This window comes from Eublepharis macularius, chromosome 10, assembly GCF_028583425.1.
Source record: "Eublepharis macularius isolate TG4126 chromosome 10, MPM_Emac_v1.0, whole genome shotgun sequence".
NCBI lineage: Eukaryota > Metazoa > Chordata > Lepidosauria > Squamata > Eublepharidae > Eublepharis > Eublepharis macularius.
Window position 1 is genome coordinate 83442430 of NC_072799.1, and position 18494 is coordinate 83460923.

The 18494-nt window shown below is 47.2% G+C and overlaps 1 protein-coding gene across 1 annotated transcript in view; it reads right to left on the reverse strand.

Moving 5' to 3' along the window:
- Positions 1-18494, reverse strand: part of TUSC3 (tumor suppressor candidate 3) — a 218884-nt gene that overhangs the window by 150962 nt on the left and 49428 nt on the right. Inside the window, exon 2 of the mRNA XM_054990060.1 lies at positions 3416-3585. Coding sequence (XP_054846035.1) covers positions 3416-3585 — 170 coding nt within the window. The remainder of the gene's footprint in view (positions 1-3415; positions 3586-18494) is intronic.

An 18494-nucleotide genomic window follows, 5' to 3' on the forward strand; every position in this document is an offset into this window, starting at 1 on the left:
CTCTGGAAGGCAGATCCAGTCCATTTCCCACAGTTTTAGACTGGAGAGGAGAAATTGACAGAGCCTTCAGGGAGGCGAAGATGAAATTAATAAACCCTCTGAGGAGCGATCTCCGCTGGCTCCCTCTTTTTAAACTATGCTTCCTGGCTAACATTGCATCTCCTTACACTTAATGAACATGCACTGAAGCATCTTGTGTAGAGAGAGACTGCATGCCTGATAATACAGCTTTTCCTATAGCTGAGGATTCACTAGCTTGAAAAAGTAGCAGAACGTAAACATGCTTGATGCAGCCAACCAGCAGTGGGGCAGCAAAACCTTACATGACTGTTTTAAAAATCTCTGATGACCACAATAAGGAGGCAGATATCTTAGGACTGTTTTGCATTTTATAAAAAGCAGGTACATGCTTGCACGTGGTGTGCTTGTGGCATAACTTATGAGAGTCCAATGAGTACACTTCAGCACTTTGTAGGGAATGTGACCCACAGTAAGTTGCTGTGGTGCATACTCAGATGAAATTTTTCAAAAGATTATTGTAGTCCTTAAATGTTACAGGGAACAGAATGGGTATATGGGCAATAGCAATACAAGCACACATCCAATAAAGTGGAGTGGATCTATTCAGGACTCCTGAATAGGGATTTTATATAAAAGTCAGTATGGCAACTGAGTTTTAAAATGTTCATAGGGAGACGCTGCACGGCCTTTCTAGGGGCCATTTCAATGCGAACCTCTCACATGAACCTGCCGAAGTTCCCACCAGACCACCCCTCCCTCAGTCCAACTCCACCTCATACTTCTTGCAGCCGTCACCTCTTACTTCCACTTACTGCCGACATCTGGCAGATGTCGTGCAAGATACACCGATGCTAAAAGGAGGAAGCAACTTAGAGATGCGGCACAGAAATATGCACGTCGTACTCCTGCAGTGCACCGAGCAGCAGTGGCCAAGTACCAGCAAGATCACCCCGAGGTGCACAGAGCAGCAGACTCTCTCTATGAGCAAAGCAATCCTGGAAGACGAGTAGAGAGACGCTCACTGCCATGGAAGGTCGAGGCTCACTCAGGCATGGCAGATGATCCTTCGCTACCTTCAAGCTGCCTCTTAACCTCATCCATGCAGAAACCCCCCTGTTCAGCATCCCAGGACAAAGCAACATGGCCCAAGTGCTGTGGAACTGTAAGCTCAGTTTGGGATGAAAACACCATGGCACACAAGGGGTGTTTTGAGGCACTGAACATAACCCTCAAAGATGTCAGGGGCAATGAGAGAGCGATGGGGGGAGTCACTGTGCTGCTGGCTGGAGAATTCCGTCAGACTCTGCCAGTAGTCCCAAGGGGAACTCAAGCTGACGAGGTTACCGTGTGTGTCAAGGCGTCATATCTGTGGCCCCTCATCAGGAAACTCTGACTAAGAAAGAACATGAGGGTCCACTTGAGAGGCGAGGTGTCCACTGGGGAATTCTCTGAACTCCTACTAAAAATAGGGGGAAAAAGAGAATCCCGAGTCCAAGGGAGAGGTGACCATCCCGGCAGACCTGGGCACAGCAGTGACGACCCCAGCAGACCTAACAGCCACGATATACCCTGATATCACCACTATCATGGAGAAGTCCATGGACTGGCTGTGCAAGAGTGCCATTCTGACCCCCAAGAACGACAAGGCTGCCATCATTAATGAAACACAACTTAACTCCCTCGAAGGGGCAGAAATGGAGTACAGATCTGTGGACTCAGTGGTGCAAATGGATGATGCGGTCCACTACCCCGTGGAGTTCCTCAACATGCTCAACCCTCCTGGCTTCCCAGCCTACAAGCTTCTCCTCAAAGTGGGGTCTCCAGTGATGCTGCTCCAGAACCTCAGCCCACTCAAACTCTGCAATGGCACCAGACTGCGAGTGAAAGCCCTCCACAAGAATGTCATCGAGGCCACATTGTTCCCCGGCAGTGCTCGGGGGTCAGTTGGTTTTCATACCACGCGTACCATTCATCCCATCAGACAATCTCTTTGCGTTCAAGAGACGGCAGTTCCCCCTCAAGGTCTGCTTTGCTATGATGATCAACAAGTCCCAGGGGCAGATATTGAAGGTGGCAGGAATTGACTTGAGGGAGGACTGCTTCTCGCATAGGCAGTTCTACATGGCCTGCTGCAGAGCTCACCAAGCAGCCTGGTGATCCTAGCACCTGTGGGGAAAACCACCAGTGAGGTCTACAAAGAGGTCCTTCAGTAGGAAAAAAAGGTTGCACCTATTTTTCTACTCTACTATTCAAACAACTCTGTGAAGCTCGGGTACTATGCTGTTACACTACAAAACCAACTAACCTCCCTCCCCTGAAACCAAAAAATGTTACATACCCATAAGTATTATAAACAGATTTAAAGTAGTTAAATACTGTAGTGAAGCACGGGCATTAAGATAGTCTATATATATAAAGACATGTGTCCTGACTGACTCATCATCGCCCAGCCCAAACCCATGGACCGAGATACATGAAATTTGGGGAGAGCATTCCTTTCATGATGTAAATATACACTAATAAGAGATTTTAAGAAGTCTGCCCCCTTAGGGGGTCAAAAGAGATAAAATGTGTTTTCCCAAAGGGATACAGCTTCCCTGTGTGGCTGGCAGGCTGCTGCCTGCTTGCACCCCCGCCCACTGCCAGCTCAGCCACTCTTCCCTGACTGGGCCAGCCTTTCAAGGTTATTTGCATATGTGGGCTGATTGGGGCTCACAACATCCCACACCTCACCTCCCCAAAACAGTTGGAAAACAGAGGTCATTTGCAATATGCGGCCTGATTGGTCCTCACACACACACACCACATTCTAAACAGTATGCAGTTGCTATTGGGAGTCATTGAATGTGTCCTGAGGTAAAATGCATCTCCCAGTCTTCCTCATAAGTATTTTAACTGGATTTAAAGTAGGTGAATACCATAGCAAAGGATGGGTATCAAGCTAGTAATAAACAAAATTTGTGACTAGAGTGACAGGAGGGGATAAGACCCACCCCGCTATGGTGCCCAGGTATCAGAATTTCTTAATCAGCATTATCTTTGATTTACATGGAATCCAAAGTTCAAAGCACTTTATATTTTAGACTGGGGAAGCTTAATCTTAAAACGATTATATGCAACCTAAAGAACCTGCAATCAAAATGTATCCAAATGCTGCAACATTGAGCATGGCATTCTTTAACTACTAAAATAATGAATAGAAAATAAATGAATGTTTATTTAAAACATTTAAATTCTATTCTCATAGATACAAGCAGAAGGATAGTTTGATTAGAATGAGTGCAAGTAAAACAAACAGTGATTAAATTATTTGGTGTGTGGAGAGGAACTATTTTGATGCACATATTTATTCAAGATGGAAGATCAGAAGAGGTGCCGCCAAGCTATAACTTGCCTGCAAACAGAGCACTGCCTCTGCGGCTGGAGAGCCGTAAACATCACGATCACTGAATAGTTGCGGGGTGGGGCCTTCACAAATCTTCTGAATTTGTCTCCATTCATGCGGATGACTGAACGCCTTGAACTCCATTCCATCAGTTGTTCCACCTTCTCAGCTAAAAGATTCTGTAATCAAGCACAAGGAGAAAGGTTAGCATTGCAGTGAGAAGAGGGCACGACAGTTCAGTGAGAAGAGCCAACACAGTTCAGGCCGCAGCTTTTTGAGCCATCAGATTAATAGAAGCTTCTGTTGTACTATAGCAGTTAGTAGAACAGAAAAACCATAAAGCCACATAGTGTTAGAATCCCCCCCCCCCCACTCAACCTTACCCAGTCTCCCCCAGAACGAAAAAAAGCCACGGTTGATCTACATTTACTAATACAACGTAGCAAGAAAAAAGAAATCTGCTACAAGGATGGTGAATAACTCTTTGTAGAGAGGCAATGACAAGGGATAATTGGAAGGTGTTCCTGTTGTATTTGTAAAATGCTTTGGAAGTGGTAACCTCTACAGGCAGAGGAAGGCTCATTTTATTTATCTTATTTACTTCGTTTATCCTTTACCTTTCTCCCCAATGGGGAACAAAGCATCTCACCTTTTTCTCCGTTTTATTCACAGAACAACCCTGTGAGTTAGATCAAGAAGGGTAGCCATGTTAGCCTTTCTGTAGCAGGAGAAAAGAGCAAGAGTCCAGTAGCACCTAGAAGACTAACAAGATTTGTGGTAGGGTATGAACTTCCGTGAGTCACAGCTCACTTCTTCAGATGCCTGTGAGGTAGATTAGGCTGAGAGTGGGTGAGTGGTCCAAGGTCACCCAGCAAGCCTCTATGGCGAAACAAGGATTCAAACCTGGATCTCAGAGATCCTAGTCCAACACTCTAGCCGCTACACCACACAGGCTTCTATTAACCTCTTAGCTCATTTAAAGGCTAACATTCAAATAGAATTAAGCAGGGCTTTTTTTCAGCTGGAACGCGGTGGAATGGAGTTCCGGAACCTCTTGAAAATGGACACATGATTGGTGGCCCAGCCCCATGATCTCCACGGTGTGGAGGGCAATCTAAACTCCCTTCTGTCTGGAGATCAGGGGGCGGGGCGACCAGCCATGTGACCATTGTCGCCAAGGGCGATTTAAACTTTTAAAAACTCCTACCTTGTTCCAGCTGACCCAAAGTGACATCATTGGACCTGGGAGCATGTGCGCATTTTGAGCGTGCACATGTGGCACCAGGGGCACCACCTCCCACCAAGAGTTGCCCCCTGGACTGGCAACTCATTGAGTTCCACCACCTTTTTCCCCAGAAAAAAATCCCTGGAATTTAAGTATGCTCTAGGGAAGTCTCAAATAAGGCCTCCTGGTATTCAATTCTGTAATGTAAATACATTTTTAAAAATTTGTTGTTGTTGTATTGTAAATACAACAGTCCCATAACCTTCATTAAGGCAGACAGTGCTAGGACCCTTCTCTGATCAGGTACCAAAAAGTTTTCACCGGTTACTGGCCTACCTTGTTTGTAGTAACAACATTTTTCACTAAACAATGAACAAAGTGGTTATGAAGCTCAAAGGTCTTAGAACCAGTTACTGCAGCAGGACACCCATGGTTTTTTTCCTGGGAAAAGAGGTGGAGGAACTCAGTGGGTTGCCCTCGGAGAAAATGGTCACATGGCTGGTGGCCCCGCCCCCTGATCTCCAGACAGAGGGGAGTTAAGATGGCCCTCCGCACCGCCCAGCGGTGTGGAGGGCCATCTCAACTCCCCTCTGTCTGGAGATCAGGGGGCGGGGCCACCAGCCATGTGACCATTTTCAAGAGGTTCCAGAACTCCGTTCCCCCGCATTCCCCCTGAAAAAATGCCCCGAGGACACCCAATCATCTAGCTCCCTGTACCAGCATAGCAACGACACGTAATAAGTCCCAGGCCTGATTTCACCCATTGCTGCAGACGGCTAGAGAGGGATGCAACATCTTCCACCACAGCGGAGACTAGGGCTGTTTCCACACATCTTTCCCTTGAGCAAAATCACGCAAAACTCACAGAACGACAGTGTCTTCATGGCACCATTTCCCATCATGACTCCGTTTCATGGTGCGATTTCTGACATCATTGTGCCACAAAACGGGGTCATGACCGGAAATCGTGCCATGAAGAGGCCATCGTTTCGCGAGTTTTGCGCCATTTTGCGCAAGGGGGAAGACATGTGGAAACAGCCTTAGTGATGAATGTGCAATAGAATCACCTTTTAAATGGATGACTTCGGCCTAAAGACTGAAACTGAGCAGCTTCTCACTCAAGTAGCAACTGCTTGATTTGAGATTCTTTTCCAGCTTCACCACCTGCCTGATTATACTCCACACACACTTAGCTTCTAATGGAACCCTTTGGCCTCCTCCAGGCTGGACCCTAGACAAACTTGGCAACTACAACAGTGGAATGAAACCACAAATCATTTTTGTCAACTATCAAATTAAAACACAAAATTCCTCATCTAGAATGTCACACTAAAGCTACAAGGACATGAATAATGATCCTTCAGAATTATTTTCCTGGAACCTAACCCTGCAATTAAAAAGCATTCTCGTTTCTGCAAATCTCGATCTACTCCGCAAGGGCATGACAGACCAAAACTTAAAGGACCTATCTATTCAAATGTTCCAAAAATGGCTCAACTACTGAAATAAAAGTGCTTTATTTATTAGATCATAACCATTACTTCTGGGAACTATCATCAATTTAAATTCTGTAATAAACCATGAGGGTGATATATCTAACCAAAAAATATGGGTACCACCAGCATATTTTCATTAAACTTCTATTCATACGATCAAGTAAAGTGGTTGACAGCAACAGATTTTCTAAAGGCAGGAGATAAAATTGATAGTAAATACAGAGGTACATTGCACGTTATTTGCTCATCAGACATAGGAAAAATTACCCTCTGCTACATAAGGAATATTCCTCTCAGACAACACAGTGGTCTTGCAGCCATGATAACAAATGCTATAGTGTTACAGAATGTGATGTCCTCCATTTTTAAGACTGGTAGCAACATCACACATAGATACAACCCTAGAATGGCATTTTTTGGGGACCCAAACTATTTCTTGAGCTGCTTTTGACAATAAGGAACTCTAGTTAGACAGAGAATGCGGCAACCCTGGCCACAGCCATCGGCTGCTATGGCCGGATGCCGTCCTTTGCCACCCTGGAAGGAGAAAGGGAGCCTCTCCTTCCTGGGCATCCAGGCATTGTAAGAAGGGGCAGAGCCAGATACTTTATAAGGCACTGACGTTACACAACTGCGGTTCCGAACTCCCGAGCTCAAGCGATCCGCCGGCCTCAGCCTCCCGTGTTCAGGCTGGGATTACAGGCACGCACCACCGCGCCCAGCGGTATGCCATTAAAGGTATTTGAATTGAATTGACCTTATAAGGCAGCTCTGCCCCCCTCAGTACTCTCAGTCTGTGCCTCCTGCTAGGCCTGAGCAGAGCCCATCTCAAGCTCTCTCAGCCAAGCTCCTCTGAGGCTGTTTTACCAAAGGCCCTCATGGTTATGCAGTGCTAGCTGCCTTGGAGAAGCGGTGATATTCCCCTGCTTGCTATGTTCAAACTCCAGGAGGAGAGCCAGGGCCCAGCGCCAGGCTCACTGGTTTGGCAGAGACTTTTTCTTATTTACATTGGGGGCCTGTTGGCGATCAGTCAGGAGGGCTGAAGCAGGGTGATACAACCCTTGCAGGCCTCTGGTCTACCTAGGCTCCCCCCCCCCCCATTTTACTTAGTTGGGAGAGAGGACTTCTGGCATCAGCAATAGGCTTGGCTGTAGGCCACAGGGGTGAGATGCAGCCATCTGAAGGGTGGATTAATTCGTACTTTATTGCTACTGGCCTAGCAGGGTGGATGCTGGTAGCCCCCCCCCCCCATCTAGGCATTTCCCTCCCCTGCCGTTACACTTATTTGGGAGGGAGCATTGCCAGCAGCAACAGCTTGCCCTAAGGACTTCAGGCAGCAGGAGCCATTTTGTGGGAGGGCTTGGCAGTTTATTCAGTTGGGTGCAGCCATTTTGAGAGTGGCAAGCAGAGTCCTTATTAGCCTCCTGGCAGTGCAGCCATGTTATGAAGGCAATTTGCATGGCTCCAAGGGTGGCCATTTTGAGTGTGGCATTTATGTGCCCTGATTTGCCTCCTCCTTACAGCAGTAGCAGTCATTCGGTGGGGCTTTTGCAGCATATCATGTGCTAGAGGTGGCCATTTTGAGAGTGGCATCCAGTAGTCTGTCTAGCTTCTTGGCAATGGTGGCCATGCTGTGAAGGCACCTACAATATGCACAGTTCTGGGTGTAGGCCTCTCTCCACACGCACCTCGCCACACACACAACAGCAACAGTAAGGCCTTGATGTAGGCCACAGAGGTGGATTGCAGCCATGTGAGTGGCAGATTGCTTCACACCTGGGCTGGTAGCTACTGGCCTAGCAGGATTCTGCATTCCCAGTGTGGATGCTGGTAAGCCCCTTCGCTGTTATTAGGTTTTCTCACTCACGCCACCTGATGGCATATTGTGTTATTGCGGATTCTTTAGCAAGTACTGGGGTTTTGTGCAGAGGTACAGAAGGGGTGAGAAGACGTTAACCATTTGATTGGCAGTATGTGGGATTTGATTAATAATATTTAATTTACAAGACGCAGAACAAATTGATGTTGGAGGACAATCATCATAGTTACTAGGTCTCAGGCTTTGTGGGTTGCTGTAAGAGCATGGTGGACTGCCACCAAAGAAAGCCATTCAAAGCTACTCCAAAGAAAGGGGGAGCATGTATGTGCCCCACAACCAGGAGACCCCTGAGGCAAGTTTCTTCATCTGCTGAGTACGAGTGTCACCAGGGACCTAGTGGCACACCTAGATGCCAGGAAAGGCCCAGAAGAGGAGGCTAGGTGAGGAATCTTTTGGGGGGGGTGTACAGAAAACTGCAAAGTTGCTGCGTGGGGCACAGAAGTCTAAGATGTTCTCTGACCTTTCTGACAGTTTAGTGCAACTGATGGATGGTAGCTGATCTGGGTTAGTCTGCCTTGATCCAGTACTGCTGAATGGCAGTGGAACCAATTGACAAAGTTGGGTCCATATGGCCTGGGAGGACTGTTCAGCACCCCAGGCAGCGACGAGTCTGGCGAACTGTGAAAAACAACATGGATATGGCTGAAGGAGGCCGGTACCAGTGGCAGTGCAGCCACCTGATAAGGAGGTAATGGGAGCATCTGCCGAGCTGGTAGTGGGGGAAGCGGATTCCAGACTGTAGAGTGCATGGCTGTGAGGTGGTAGCTATTGCAGGTATCCGGTGGTCAGTGATGGTAGGTCCATTTGGCCATGGCTGGGGTATGCTTGGCCATTAGGGGCCCTGTGGGTCAGTCCCTGCCTCCTCACCCTGTAGCTCTTTCCGCCCAACATGGCCTGGCTAGCACATCCCGAGGTTACTGTCCACTGGTAATATGAATGGGCTTATATGGTGGGGTAGCTCGGGTGCCGTCCACTCAAGTTCCTATCAGCACACACTCTTCGTTGAAGCACTGACTGGCTATGTCATGCCTATCCAGGTCCCTCAGGGATAGCTTCAGTCCACCATATCCTGCCCTAGGTGGCTAAGTGTGGGTGCCAGGTGCTGGTGTGTCTGTGGGAAGCCCAGCAGTAGTTTGGTATGGGGACCCAGCCCTATACAGCTGAAGGTACTTCAAGAGCATGGAGCATCTTCCCAAGCATGCCAATGCTTTGTTTTGCGGAAGAATGTTCCTATGGATTGGAAGCTCCCTCCTTTCTGGCTAGTCTCCCCCACTTTTTGGTCAGGTACCAGACAGCCTGCTGTAGTTCATTCCATTCATCACCCTTCCCACCCAAAGAAGCCCAGTAAATGATGCCTGTGTACACACATGCTTCGACTGGGCCATCAGGTTGTCAGTAGTGTGCAGTTGGAATAGAAGGGCGACACTGAATTGGCATTTTGCCTCCTCCGGGTCCTGCCTGCAGACTCTTTGCTTTTGGGTTGTCATTCAAAGACCATCCCTACATGGGCAGGGCTCTGCCAACCAGGTGCTCTGTCTCAGGTGTGACCTTTGACTGCTTCAGCTCTTTTCTTAATGGGGCATGTAACACTCACCCACAGCTGTAACAAAGCCGTGATTATTCCACAGTTTCCATATCTCAGTCCTAGGATTACAGCAGGCATGTGGGAGGACCTCCAAGTATGGGGTTTTCTCAACTCCTTTAACGGAGTCACTTTATGGAAGGAGGCCTGTTGCTAGTTGGTGTGCTTTAGGCCTTCTCCAATGCCTGCTTGAAGGTCTTTTGATGGTGGCCCTAGTTAGCTTGCCCTTGAGGCCGGCTGATCCCTGGCCCAGATTCCTCAGGACTTGTTCTATCTTAGAAACCAAAGGTGTACAGAGCAATGTAGTTTGCCATTTTACTCAGCACTCAACGGGCTTTCCACTGTACTATACACCTATTTATGTGCAGGGGAGGCATGGTGGCTTTGGTTTACCATGCCTCCCAGCTTTCATGCGACACCGTTTCTTTCGGCTGTTCTGCCTTGGTATGGCCTAATCTCTTAAGGATGGGTCATCAGGAGCCTTTATGGCTCATGACACAAATCTTATAGGTGACACGTTTGCAAATGAGCCAAAGGCAGTGGGGCTTAGGAGGCTATTGGGCCCCAGGGTGGTCGGGAGCTATGTCCAGGGGTCGCCTTCGCTGGGTACATGGAGGCTGGAGGGGAGATGTAGTTCTCTGCCTCACCTCCTGGTCATTTACATGGGAGGTAATGACCTTGGCTAGTCAGAGCGTAGCCTTTTCGTTACAGGCTCACACAAGCTTGCACCGCCCAGGCAAGTAGTGACCTGAAGACTCAAGGGGAGGCACAGTCCTCCGCCTCCCATTGGTCATTCACCGCATAGTAATGACCTTGGCTCACAGGGCATGGCCCTTTCCTTACAGGCTCATGCAGGCTTGCACCACCCAGGCACGTAGTGGCCTGATAGTTTGATTGGAGGTGTGGACCTCTGACTCACATTGGTCATTCACCGCGTGGTAATGACATTGGCTCACAGGGCATGACCCTTTTCTTACAGGCTCACACAGGCTTACAGTACCCAGGCAAGTAGTGGCCTGAAGGCTCGGGGGGAAATGTAGTCCTCCACCTCATGTTCTGGTCGTTCACCTGGGTGGTAATGACCTTGGTCCGCAACGCTTCCATGTCATGTGTGGCGGGAAGGTTGGGTCCTACTACACCCTGAGAGGGCTAGGCGTATGGCCAACAGCCTTGAGAGGGCTAGGCATATGGCCAACAGAGCCAACAGAGCTTTGGGGGAGGGTCTCGGCATTTATTTGCCGCACCCCTGCTTAAAGGCTAAATTTGCCAACCTCTACAGAGGTGATGAGAGGGTGTGATGTAAGGCCAATAAAGCCCTGTAGAAGGCTTTGGGGGAGGATGGGGTACTTGTTTGCCGAACTCTACAGAGGTGATGAGTGGGTGTGGTGTAAGGCCAATAAAGCCCCGTAGAAGGCTTTGGGGGAGGATGGGGTACTTATTTGCCCCATCCTGGAATAAGGGCCAAATTTGCCGACCTCTACAGAGGTGATGGAGATCATCTAGCGATGAAGGGCAACAACAATTTTATAAAAGACTTGCGGCTGGGGCTTCAGGAGGCTATATGCCACCTACGGGGCACCTAGGCCTAAGCAGAGGCTTGGCCTTGGCGGTGGCAGGTTAGCATTGGGGAAAATGAGAGCAGGCTGGTGAGCACCCTTGGCATCTCCCCATTGGTGGGGAATTGGGGTCTGTCAGGAGTGGCTGTGGCTTCACGGCCCAGCTGCGAGGGCAGACTGTCGGATGGGACCTCCTGGACAAGTCCTTCCTTCAGGCTCCACGGCTAGGGGTGTTTGGAGCCTGAGGCATGGCCCAAGCCATGCCTCATGGATGGCTCGCACCCGGGTCAGTGGGTCTCACCCATGCCTCATGGATGGCTCGCACCCGGGGCAGTGGGTCTCACCCATGCCTCATGGATGGCTCGCACCCGGGGCAGTGGGTCTCACCCATGCCTCATGGATGGCTCGCACCCAGGGCAGTGGGTCTCACCCATGCCTCATGGATGGCTCGCACCCAGGGAAGTGGGTCTCGCCCATGCCTCATGGATGGCTCGCACCTGGGTCAGTGGGTCTCACCCATGCCTCATGGATGGCTCGCACCCGGGGCAGTGGGTCTCACCCATGCCTCATGGATGGCTCGCACCCGGGGCAGTGGGTCTCACCCATGCCTCATGGATGGCTCGCACCCGGGGAAGTGGGTCTCGCCCATGCCTCATGGATGGCTCACACCCGGGTCAGTGGGTCTCACCCATGCCTCATGGATGGCTCGCACCCGGGGAAGTGGGTCTCACCCATGCCTCATGGATGGCTTGCACCCGGGGAAGTGGGTCTCACCCATGCCTCATGGATGGCTCGCACCCGGGGAAGTGGGTCTCACCCATGCCTCATGGATGGCTCGCACCCGGGGCAGTGGGTCTCACCCATGCGTCATGGATGGCTCGCACCCGGGGAAGTGGGTCTCACCCATGCCTCATGGATGGCTCGCACCCGGGGCAGTGGGTCTCACCCATGCCTCATGGATGGCTCGCACCCGGGGAAGTGGGTCTCGCCCATGCCTCATGGATGGCCCGCAACCGGGTCAGTGGGTCTCACCCATGCCTTATGGATGGCTCGCACCCGGGGCAGTGGGTCTCACCCATGCCCCCTTTGCCGTGTTAACTGTTTATGTTGTCGCTTTAATAAAGTGGCCCTTTAGTAACCAAGCCTTGTGTCTGCCTCTTCATTCCGCCTATGGTGGCAAATGTATTTATCTTTTCTAGGCTAGTATAAATAATGAAGAAAAAATACTTGGTTTGTCCAGCCACAAAATGGAAGCATAAAATATATTAAATTGCCATTTGCAAAACACCAACTATAAGCACAAAAAGGTCACTACCCTCAAGAAGCTTAACATCTAAACGCTTATGAAGTGCCCAACTTTCACACAAGGAATAACTAATATATGCAAAAAAAACCTTAGAATATATTTTAAAGGGGCTATTCTTCAGTACTGGTTTTTCTGACCTAGTCTATCAAGATCAGCCTCATCTACTCTGATCGACAGTGGCTCTCCAGCGTCTTGGGCATCACCTCTGATCTGTTCCCTTCTTAACTGAGGATGCCAGGAACTGATCCTGCGACTTTTTGCACACAACTTCCAGCCAGTTGTCCCACAGAGCAAACAATCTGACACCTCATTATCAACTAACATTTGTTTTTGCAGGACCTGTGCTCCTTTCTATGCAACTCATTCAAGTAAACCTTCCAGTTTTGGGGGGCCTTTTCATGGCCTCGAATTCAGTTTCTAACTACACCACCAACCTTTTATACTTAGCGATAACTTTCCTAACCAGAGGTATGCATTCTATCTGGGCTTCAATTAATATAGGCCGTCTCCACATGTCCTTATAGGGACAGCGCACTCATGGAATGCTGGCAGCTTTTCCCCACAATTCCAGACGTCTCCGTTTGCAAAACACTTGCAGGCTGTTTGGTTTTCGGTTTTTTTGGTGCCTTTTATGGGACCGCACTTTCCCTGGTCTTTTGCCATGGGCTGACGGAGCATTTCTTCTGCGTTCTTGGGCATGTGAATGGTTAAAGCGCTCTGAGGAATCATCTAAACCCAGCCCAGCTCCTCCCCTGAAGCTCTAAGCATGCAATCATGCATATGCAGAGGAAAAAAACATTTGAAAGGGAGACAGGTGACGAAGACAAAAGTGCCCCAACCTCCCCTCCCACACCACAAGGTAAGCGCTTTTGGCGAATGTGTGTAGAGGCTGAGGTTTTGGAGCAACTCAGCATAAACCCCACAAAATGAAGGCAAAGGAGGGAAACGACCGGCTGTATGGAAATGGCCATAGTTTTAAATAGCTTCCAAGTATCCTGAAGAGCTCTCTTGATACTCCCTTCCTCCTTCAGACATGTCCCTTCTTTTTTTAAAGTAGATCCTTTTGAAAACAATTGCAGTTTTGTTGGACTTTTGTGGCAATTTTCCATGTTCATAGGTGAACAAATGACACATGCATGTGCACACAAAAACACACATTTATTGGACAAAGCTAATATTCTTTACACAATGACATATTTCTAAATGGATAATAAAATGAGGTACCAATGAGGAACACTATTTTCATCTTTTTAAAAGTATATTATACAGGTAAGTAAACAAAGATATATAATGGCTTAGACAAAAGATTTCATTATATAATTTCCATAAAAGTTGATCAGTTGTCATCTGAACAAACACTAAATGAGACAGTCTTCAGGATTCAAAATAACAATGCTGTTCTATGCATCAAAGATTTGTATGAATGTTAAGTTCCCAAGCATTTGTTAAAACTAAAACTACATCTAGCACTATGTAGGGTGAACAGCAACATGAATTCACCATTAGATGTATCAGAAGTTTTTCTACTTGCCAGGGCAAGTAAAGTTCCTGGTCTTTCAGAACTTGTCAGAGAAAAAGAGGGGAAGATCCTATTTGCCAATTTGGCCATCAAAAAGGCATGTGAAGAAGTAATAAGGGAACTTAATTCAGAAAAGCCATCGAAGAATAGCTGGGGAATGGACTGTGTTCATCTGTCAGCAACTGATTCGTCTGGTACTACAAGAGATGGAGCTATCCTCATGTCTTGCATAAAGAGGTCTGCAGCTTAAAGGCTTTTCTGTCACTGTTTATATTTGGAGAAAGGATTGTGTTTTATCCAATAGGAGTTCTGGTATTTTAAGTGAGTCTTACACAAAATGCCCGGAAGATACTATTTTGGATTGGGATCAGAGACGCTAAGAATTAGAGAGGGAAGGTAACTAGGGATTCCATTCCCCCAGTGGGGGTGGGGGATCCCCTACTTTCACCGTCCTCTCCCTGGCACCACTCACCTGGCTGGGGGGGCAGGAAAGGTGAGGGAACGGACCTCTCAGGGCAGTGTGACAATGTCACTCACGGGAGAGATGTCATCTCGCCTCCCTGAAAGCACTCCCACACTTTATAGCAGGCTGATTTGCACCCCACATGGGCTAAACTGGGCCCATTTGAGGCCCAAATTGTCCTGTTGTGAAGTACGCACGCACTCCTGTGCCAGCGCGATGACATCACCAGAGTGACGTCAGCAGAAATGATGTCATCGCACAGCTGCGGGGCCATGCACACTGAGTACAGCATGAAGACAAAAATGAGGAGGTAAGAGCCAGCTCTTCCCCCCCACACACACACACACCAGGAGGGTAAGGGGACCTGGCAACCACAGTATGAATATTTGGAAAGCCCAGAAAAGAACATATTAGCAAAGGCAAGATGGAATGCAACAGACCTTTGAAAATACCGTTTCTTTTTAAGGAGGCTATGGTCCACCTCATGCCATATATATTTAAATTACTTCTTGGCCACCATCAACAGGCTAACCAATTCTGTTCAGTTCCCAGATTGGTATTCCAGGTCACAGAACAGTACAAGACTCTCCCCTCCACCACACGGCAGCTGACCAATGGGGAATCCCGTTGCACAATGCCAGGAGGGGAAATGATCATTTATTGACAGATCCCTGTTGGCTCAAAGCAGCTTTGGATTCCAAACTGCAGAACATACGAAGTAGAATGAAATCCTAATTAACTCCTCCCTTCCCAAGAAAATGATTTTAACTTATATCCCACCTAGTAATGCATAAAGCCACTTCGCAATGCCTTCTGAAAACTTACCAAACTGGCACCCCTGGCACCTCCTCCAAGAGCCCATTCCATAGGGGGAAATCTACTATAGAAAAGTACAAGCGTATGCCAGACGGACCACCTTAAGCAGGGAGAATGCCAGCAGGCGACGATCTGAGTGTATTTGAAGGAACGATTAAGGAAATGAGGCCACTTCATGGGGAACAACTAAGTCTCATATGATATTATGTGCTTGTGACAAACAGGAGACTCTTGTGACACTTAATAATAATAACTGTGCTTACACACCACTCTTCTAGACAGATTAGTGCCCTACTCAGAGCAGCGAATAAGGTCCGTTTTATTATTATTCCCATAATACAGCTGGGGCTGAGTGAAGCGGCTTACCCAAGGCCGCCAGCTGAGCTAGTGACACGAGTGGGACTTGAACCCACAGAATGCTGATTTGCATCCCAACCACTTAACCACTATGCTACGACTTTTATCATGCAAGCTGGAATACCTGCCCAGAGTTTGCATGAGCCAAGACTCTGGAAAAGGGGTTGACTGACAAATCAGCGATTAGAATGCACAACTGAGAATGTACAGCTAAAGCAGAGGAAATCATTTCTAAAAATATGAGAGACATATACGTACTAATGGCCGCATGGAACAACTGGTTCTAAATACTGCACATGATGGAATATGTCGTTGTCTAGATGGCAACTCTCTGGCTTTGTGTTTAACTAGTTATATTACATTTATAGCAACAATTTGAAACGCACACGATTGTCTCAGAATATGCCAGAGGTGCATTAGCCTTGGGGTAGTTCTGCAGCAAGCGACAAAAATCATACCATTCCCAGTACAAGGTGAAAAGATACATTAAGTATTTTCATCAAAATATTAATTTGTCTAAAGCGTATGGACATATGGTTTGGGAGATCAATAAAACCACAGAATCCAAGTATTTAAAGTACATGCCATCAAAGTAAGCTTGTCAGCCAGCTGGCTGCCTACTAGAACTTTATAAAAATGTAATCTATGAGTCACTATTTTGCACACGGAAAGCTTTCGCTTTAATGGGTAGTAAATGCCACAACAACAGATTTTGTATCTCAGCCCCAAACACTTGCCGAGGCACACCTGCTTACAACACTTGTTATATCCCTGCAGTACTCACAATCTTAAAGCCCGCAGCATTTACTAGCATAAGGATTAGTGCACACCAGGCCAAATGTATTTTATGATGTCAGGGCATTCTGAAACACTAATGCTAGAGGCCAGCAGAGAGCTGAAGTTAATGATAAAGAACCTGTGACATGCACATAGTTTTTTTCCTGCTGTGTCATCACTCTGATCAAAAAAGGTTTGCATGTTTTTCACATATAGGAAAATGTCTTATACCAAGTCAGAGCGTTGGTCCATCAAGTCCAATACTGTGTGGTTTTGATGGTTGAGGGTCTCAATACTCATTTCCCCCCCAGCCCTGAAACCTGAGATCAGTGATGCAGAACGGCTGCTCCGCTACCCTGACCTTTTAGTCCAAAGCTCGCCATCCTTTCCACCAAGTACTACAGAGTCCCTGTTTCTAAAATACTAAAATTAATGAAATGATTTATTTAAAAGCTATTCAACTTATTTAAAAGCTATTCTCCTTAGAGCTAGCCTACACCAGACAAATTACACAAGGACGCTCAAGTGAAGGGAGATGCAACGTTAGCCGGGAAGCGTCATTTGAATTTCACCTCTCTCTCCAGCAAAGACTGCTCTTCAGAGGGTTTGTTAATTTCCTCTTTGCCTCTGGGAAGGCTCTGTCAATTATTCACAAACCCTCTGAGGAAGGATCTTAGCCAGCTCTGTAGAGAGGTGAAATTAACAAACCCTCTGAGGAGCAATCTTTGTCGGCTCTGTAGAGAGAGGTGAAATTCAAACTACGCTTCCCGACTAACAGTGCATCTCCCTTCACTTGAGCGTCCTTGTGCGATTAGTCTCGTGTAGTTTAGCTCTTATTTAAATGCTATTTAAGGGGATCTGGGGCTTGTGTTTCTTGAACACTAGCTCTCTTCTTAAAACTCTTTTGAAATGAAGAGGAGTTTCATAAGAAGCCTATGATGTGGCATAAGGTTCTGCCATGTGAATCAAACCAATTTAACATCTTTCTAATCATACCCAAAACTTCAGAACACACCTACAATTCATTGGATCCTAGCCAATGCATTTATTTATTTAAAACATTTGTATGCTGTCTTTTACCCAAATATGGTCCTCAAAGCAGTAAACATCAAAACATTTCAAAATTAAGGCAGTGTAAAATAGAAGCGTGCATAAAATATTGAAATAATTCAACAAAAGACATTAACGGACATCACTAGGAAGGATGGCCAATAACAGTCAGTGAGGGAACACCAAAACACACAAAAAAGTTGTCACCCACTGGCAGAAGACAACAGTAGAAGAAGGCAGATGAATCTTCCTGGGGAGGGAGTTCCAATGTTCCAGTGCCACAATTGAGAAGATCCTTTCTCGAGTTGCCTCAGGTGGCAGGGGCACCCTCCAAAGGTGACTGGAGTGGACAGGTAAACTCATATAAGAGTAAGCAGTAGTTAAGACATGCCGGTCCCAAGATATATAGGATTTTAAAAGTCAATACTAGCACCTTCAATTGGGCATGGGAGCAAATTGGCAACCAATGTAGATGGAACAAGACTGGAGCGATATGGTCCCTACAACCCGCTTCAGACAACATTCTGGCCACAGCATTCTGTGCCCATTGAAGCTTACAGACAGTCTTCAAGGGCAGCCCCACATACAGTGTATTGTAGCAATCTAATCTAGATGTTACCAGGGCATGCTCTACAGTGGAAAGAATCTTTCCTATCCAGGAAGGGCCATAGTGGCTCACCAGCCCATGTTGGTGAAAGGTACTCCTTTTTTCTGTTCATCCGCCAGGCAGTAAATACAATGAGAATTACAGAGTCTGACAAAATGTGGAAATATTTTTGAAGGAATCTTGATCTTTGCAATGTAAAGACTTGTTTGGGAATCTGTGGCAAGTCAATGTTTCTCAGTTGCAAACATTAACAAAAAAGAAAATATGCTCAAAAGCTTCATTTAAAAGTTACACATTAGTAATACATTTTAGGTAGGAAATAACAGACAGGAGCAATAGGCAGTTCGACAATCAGAAAGGTATGGCGGCATATTTGAAGGTCTTCCAACCAATGGTTTTAACAACTGACCTCAAAAGCTAACTCCTCAAATTGCCTCACTATGTCTTCTCCACCA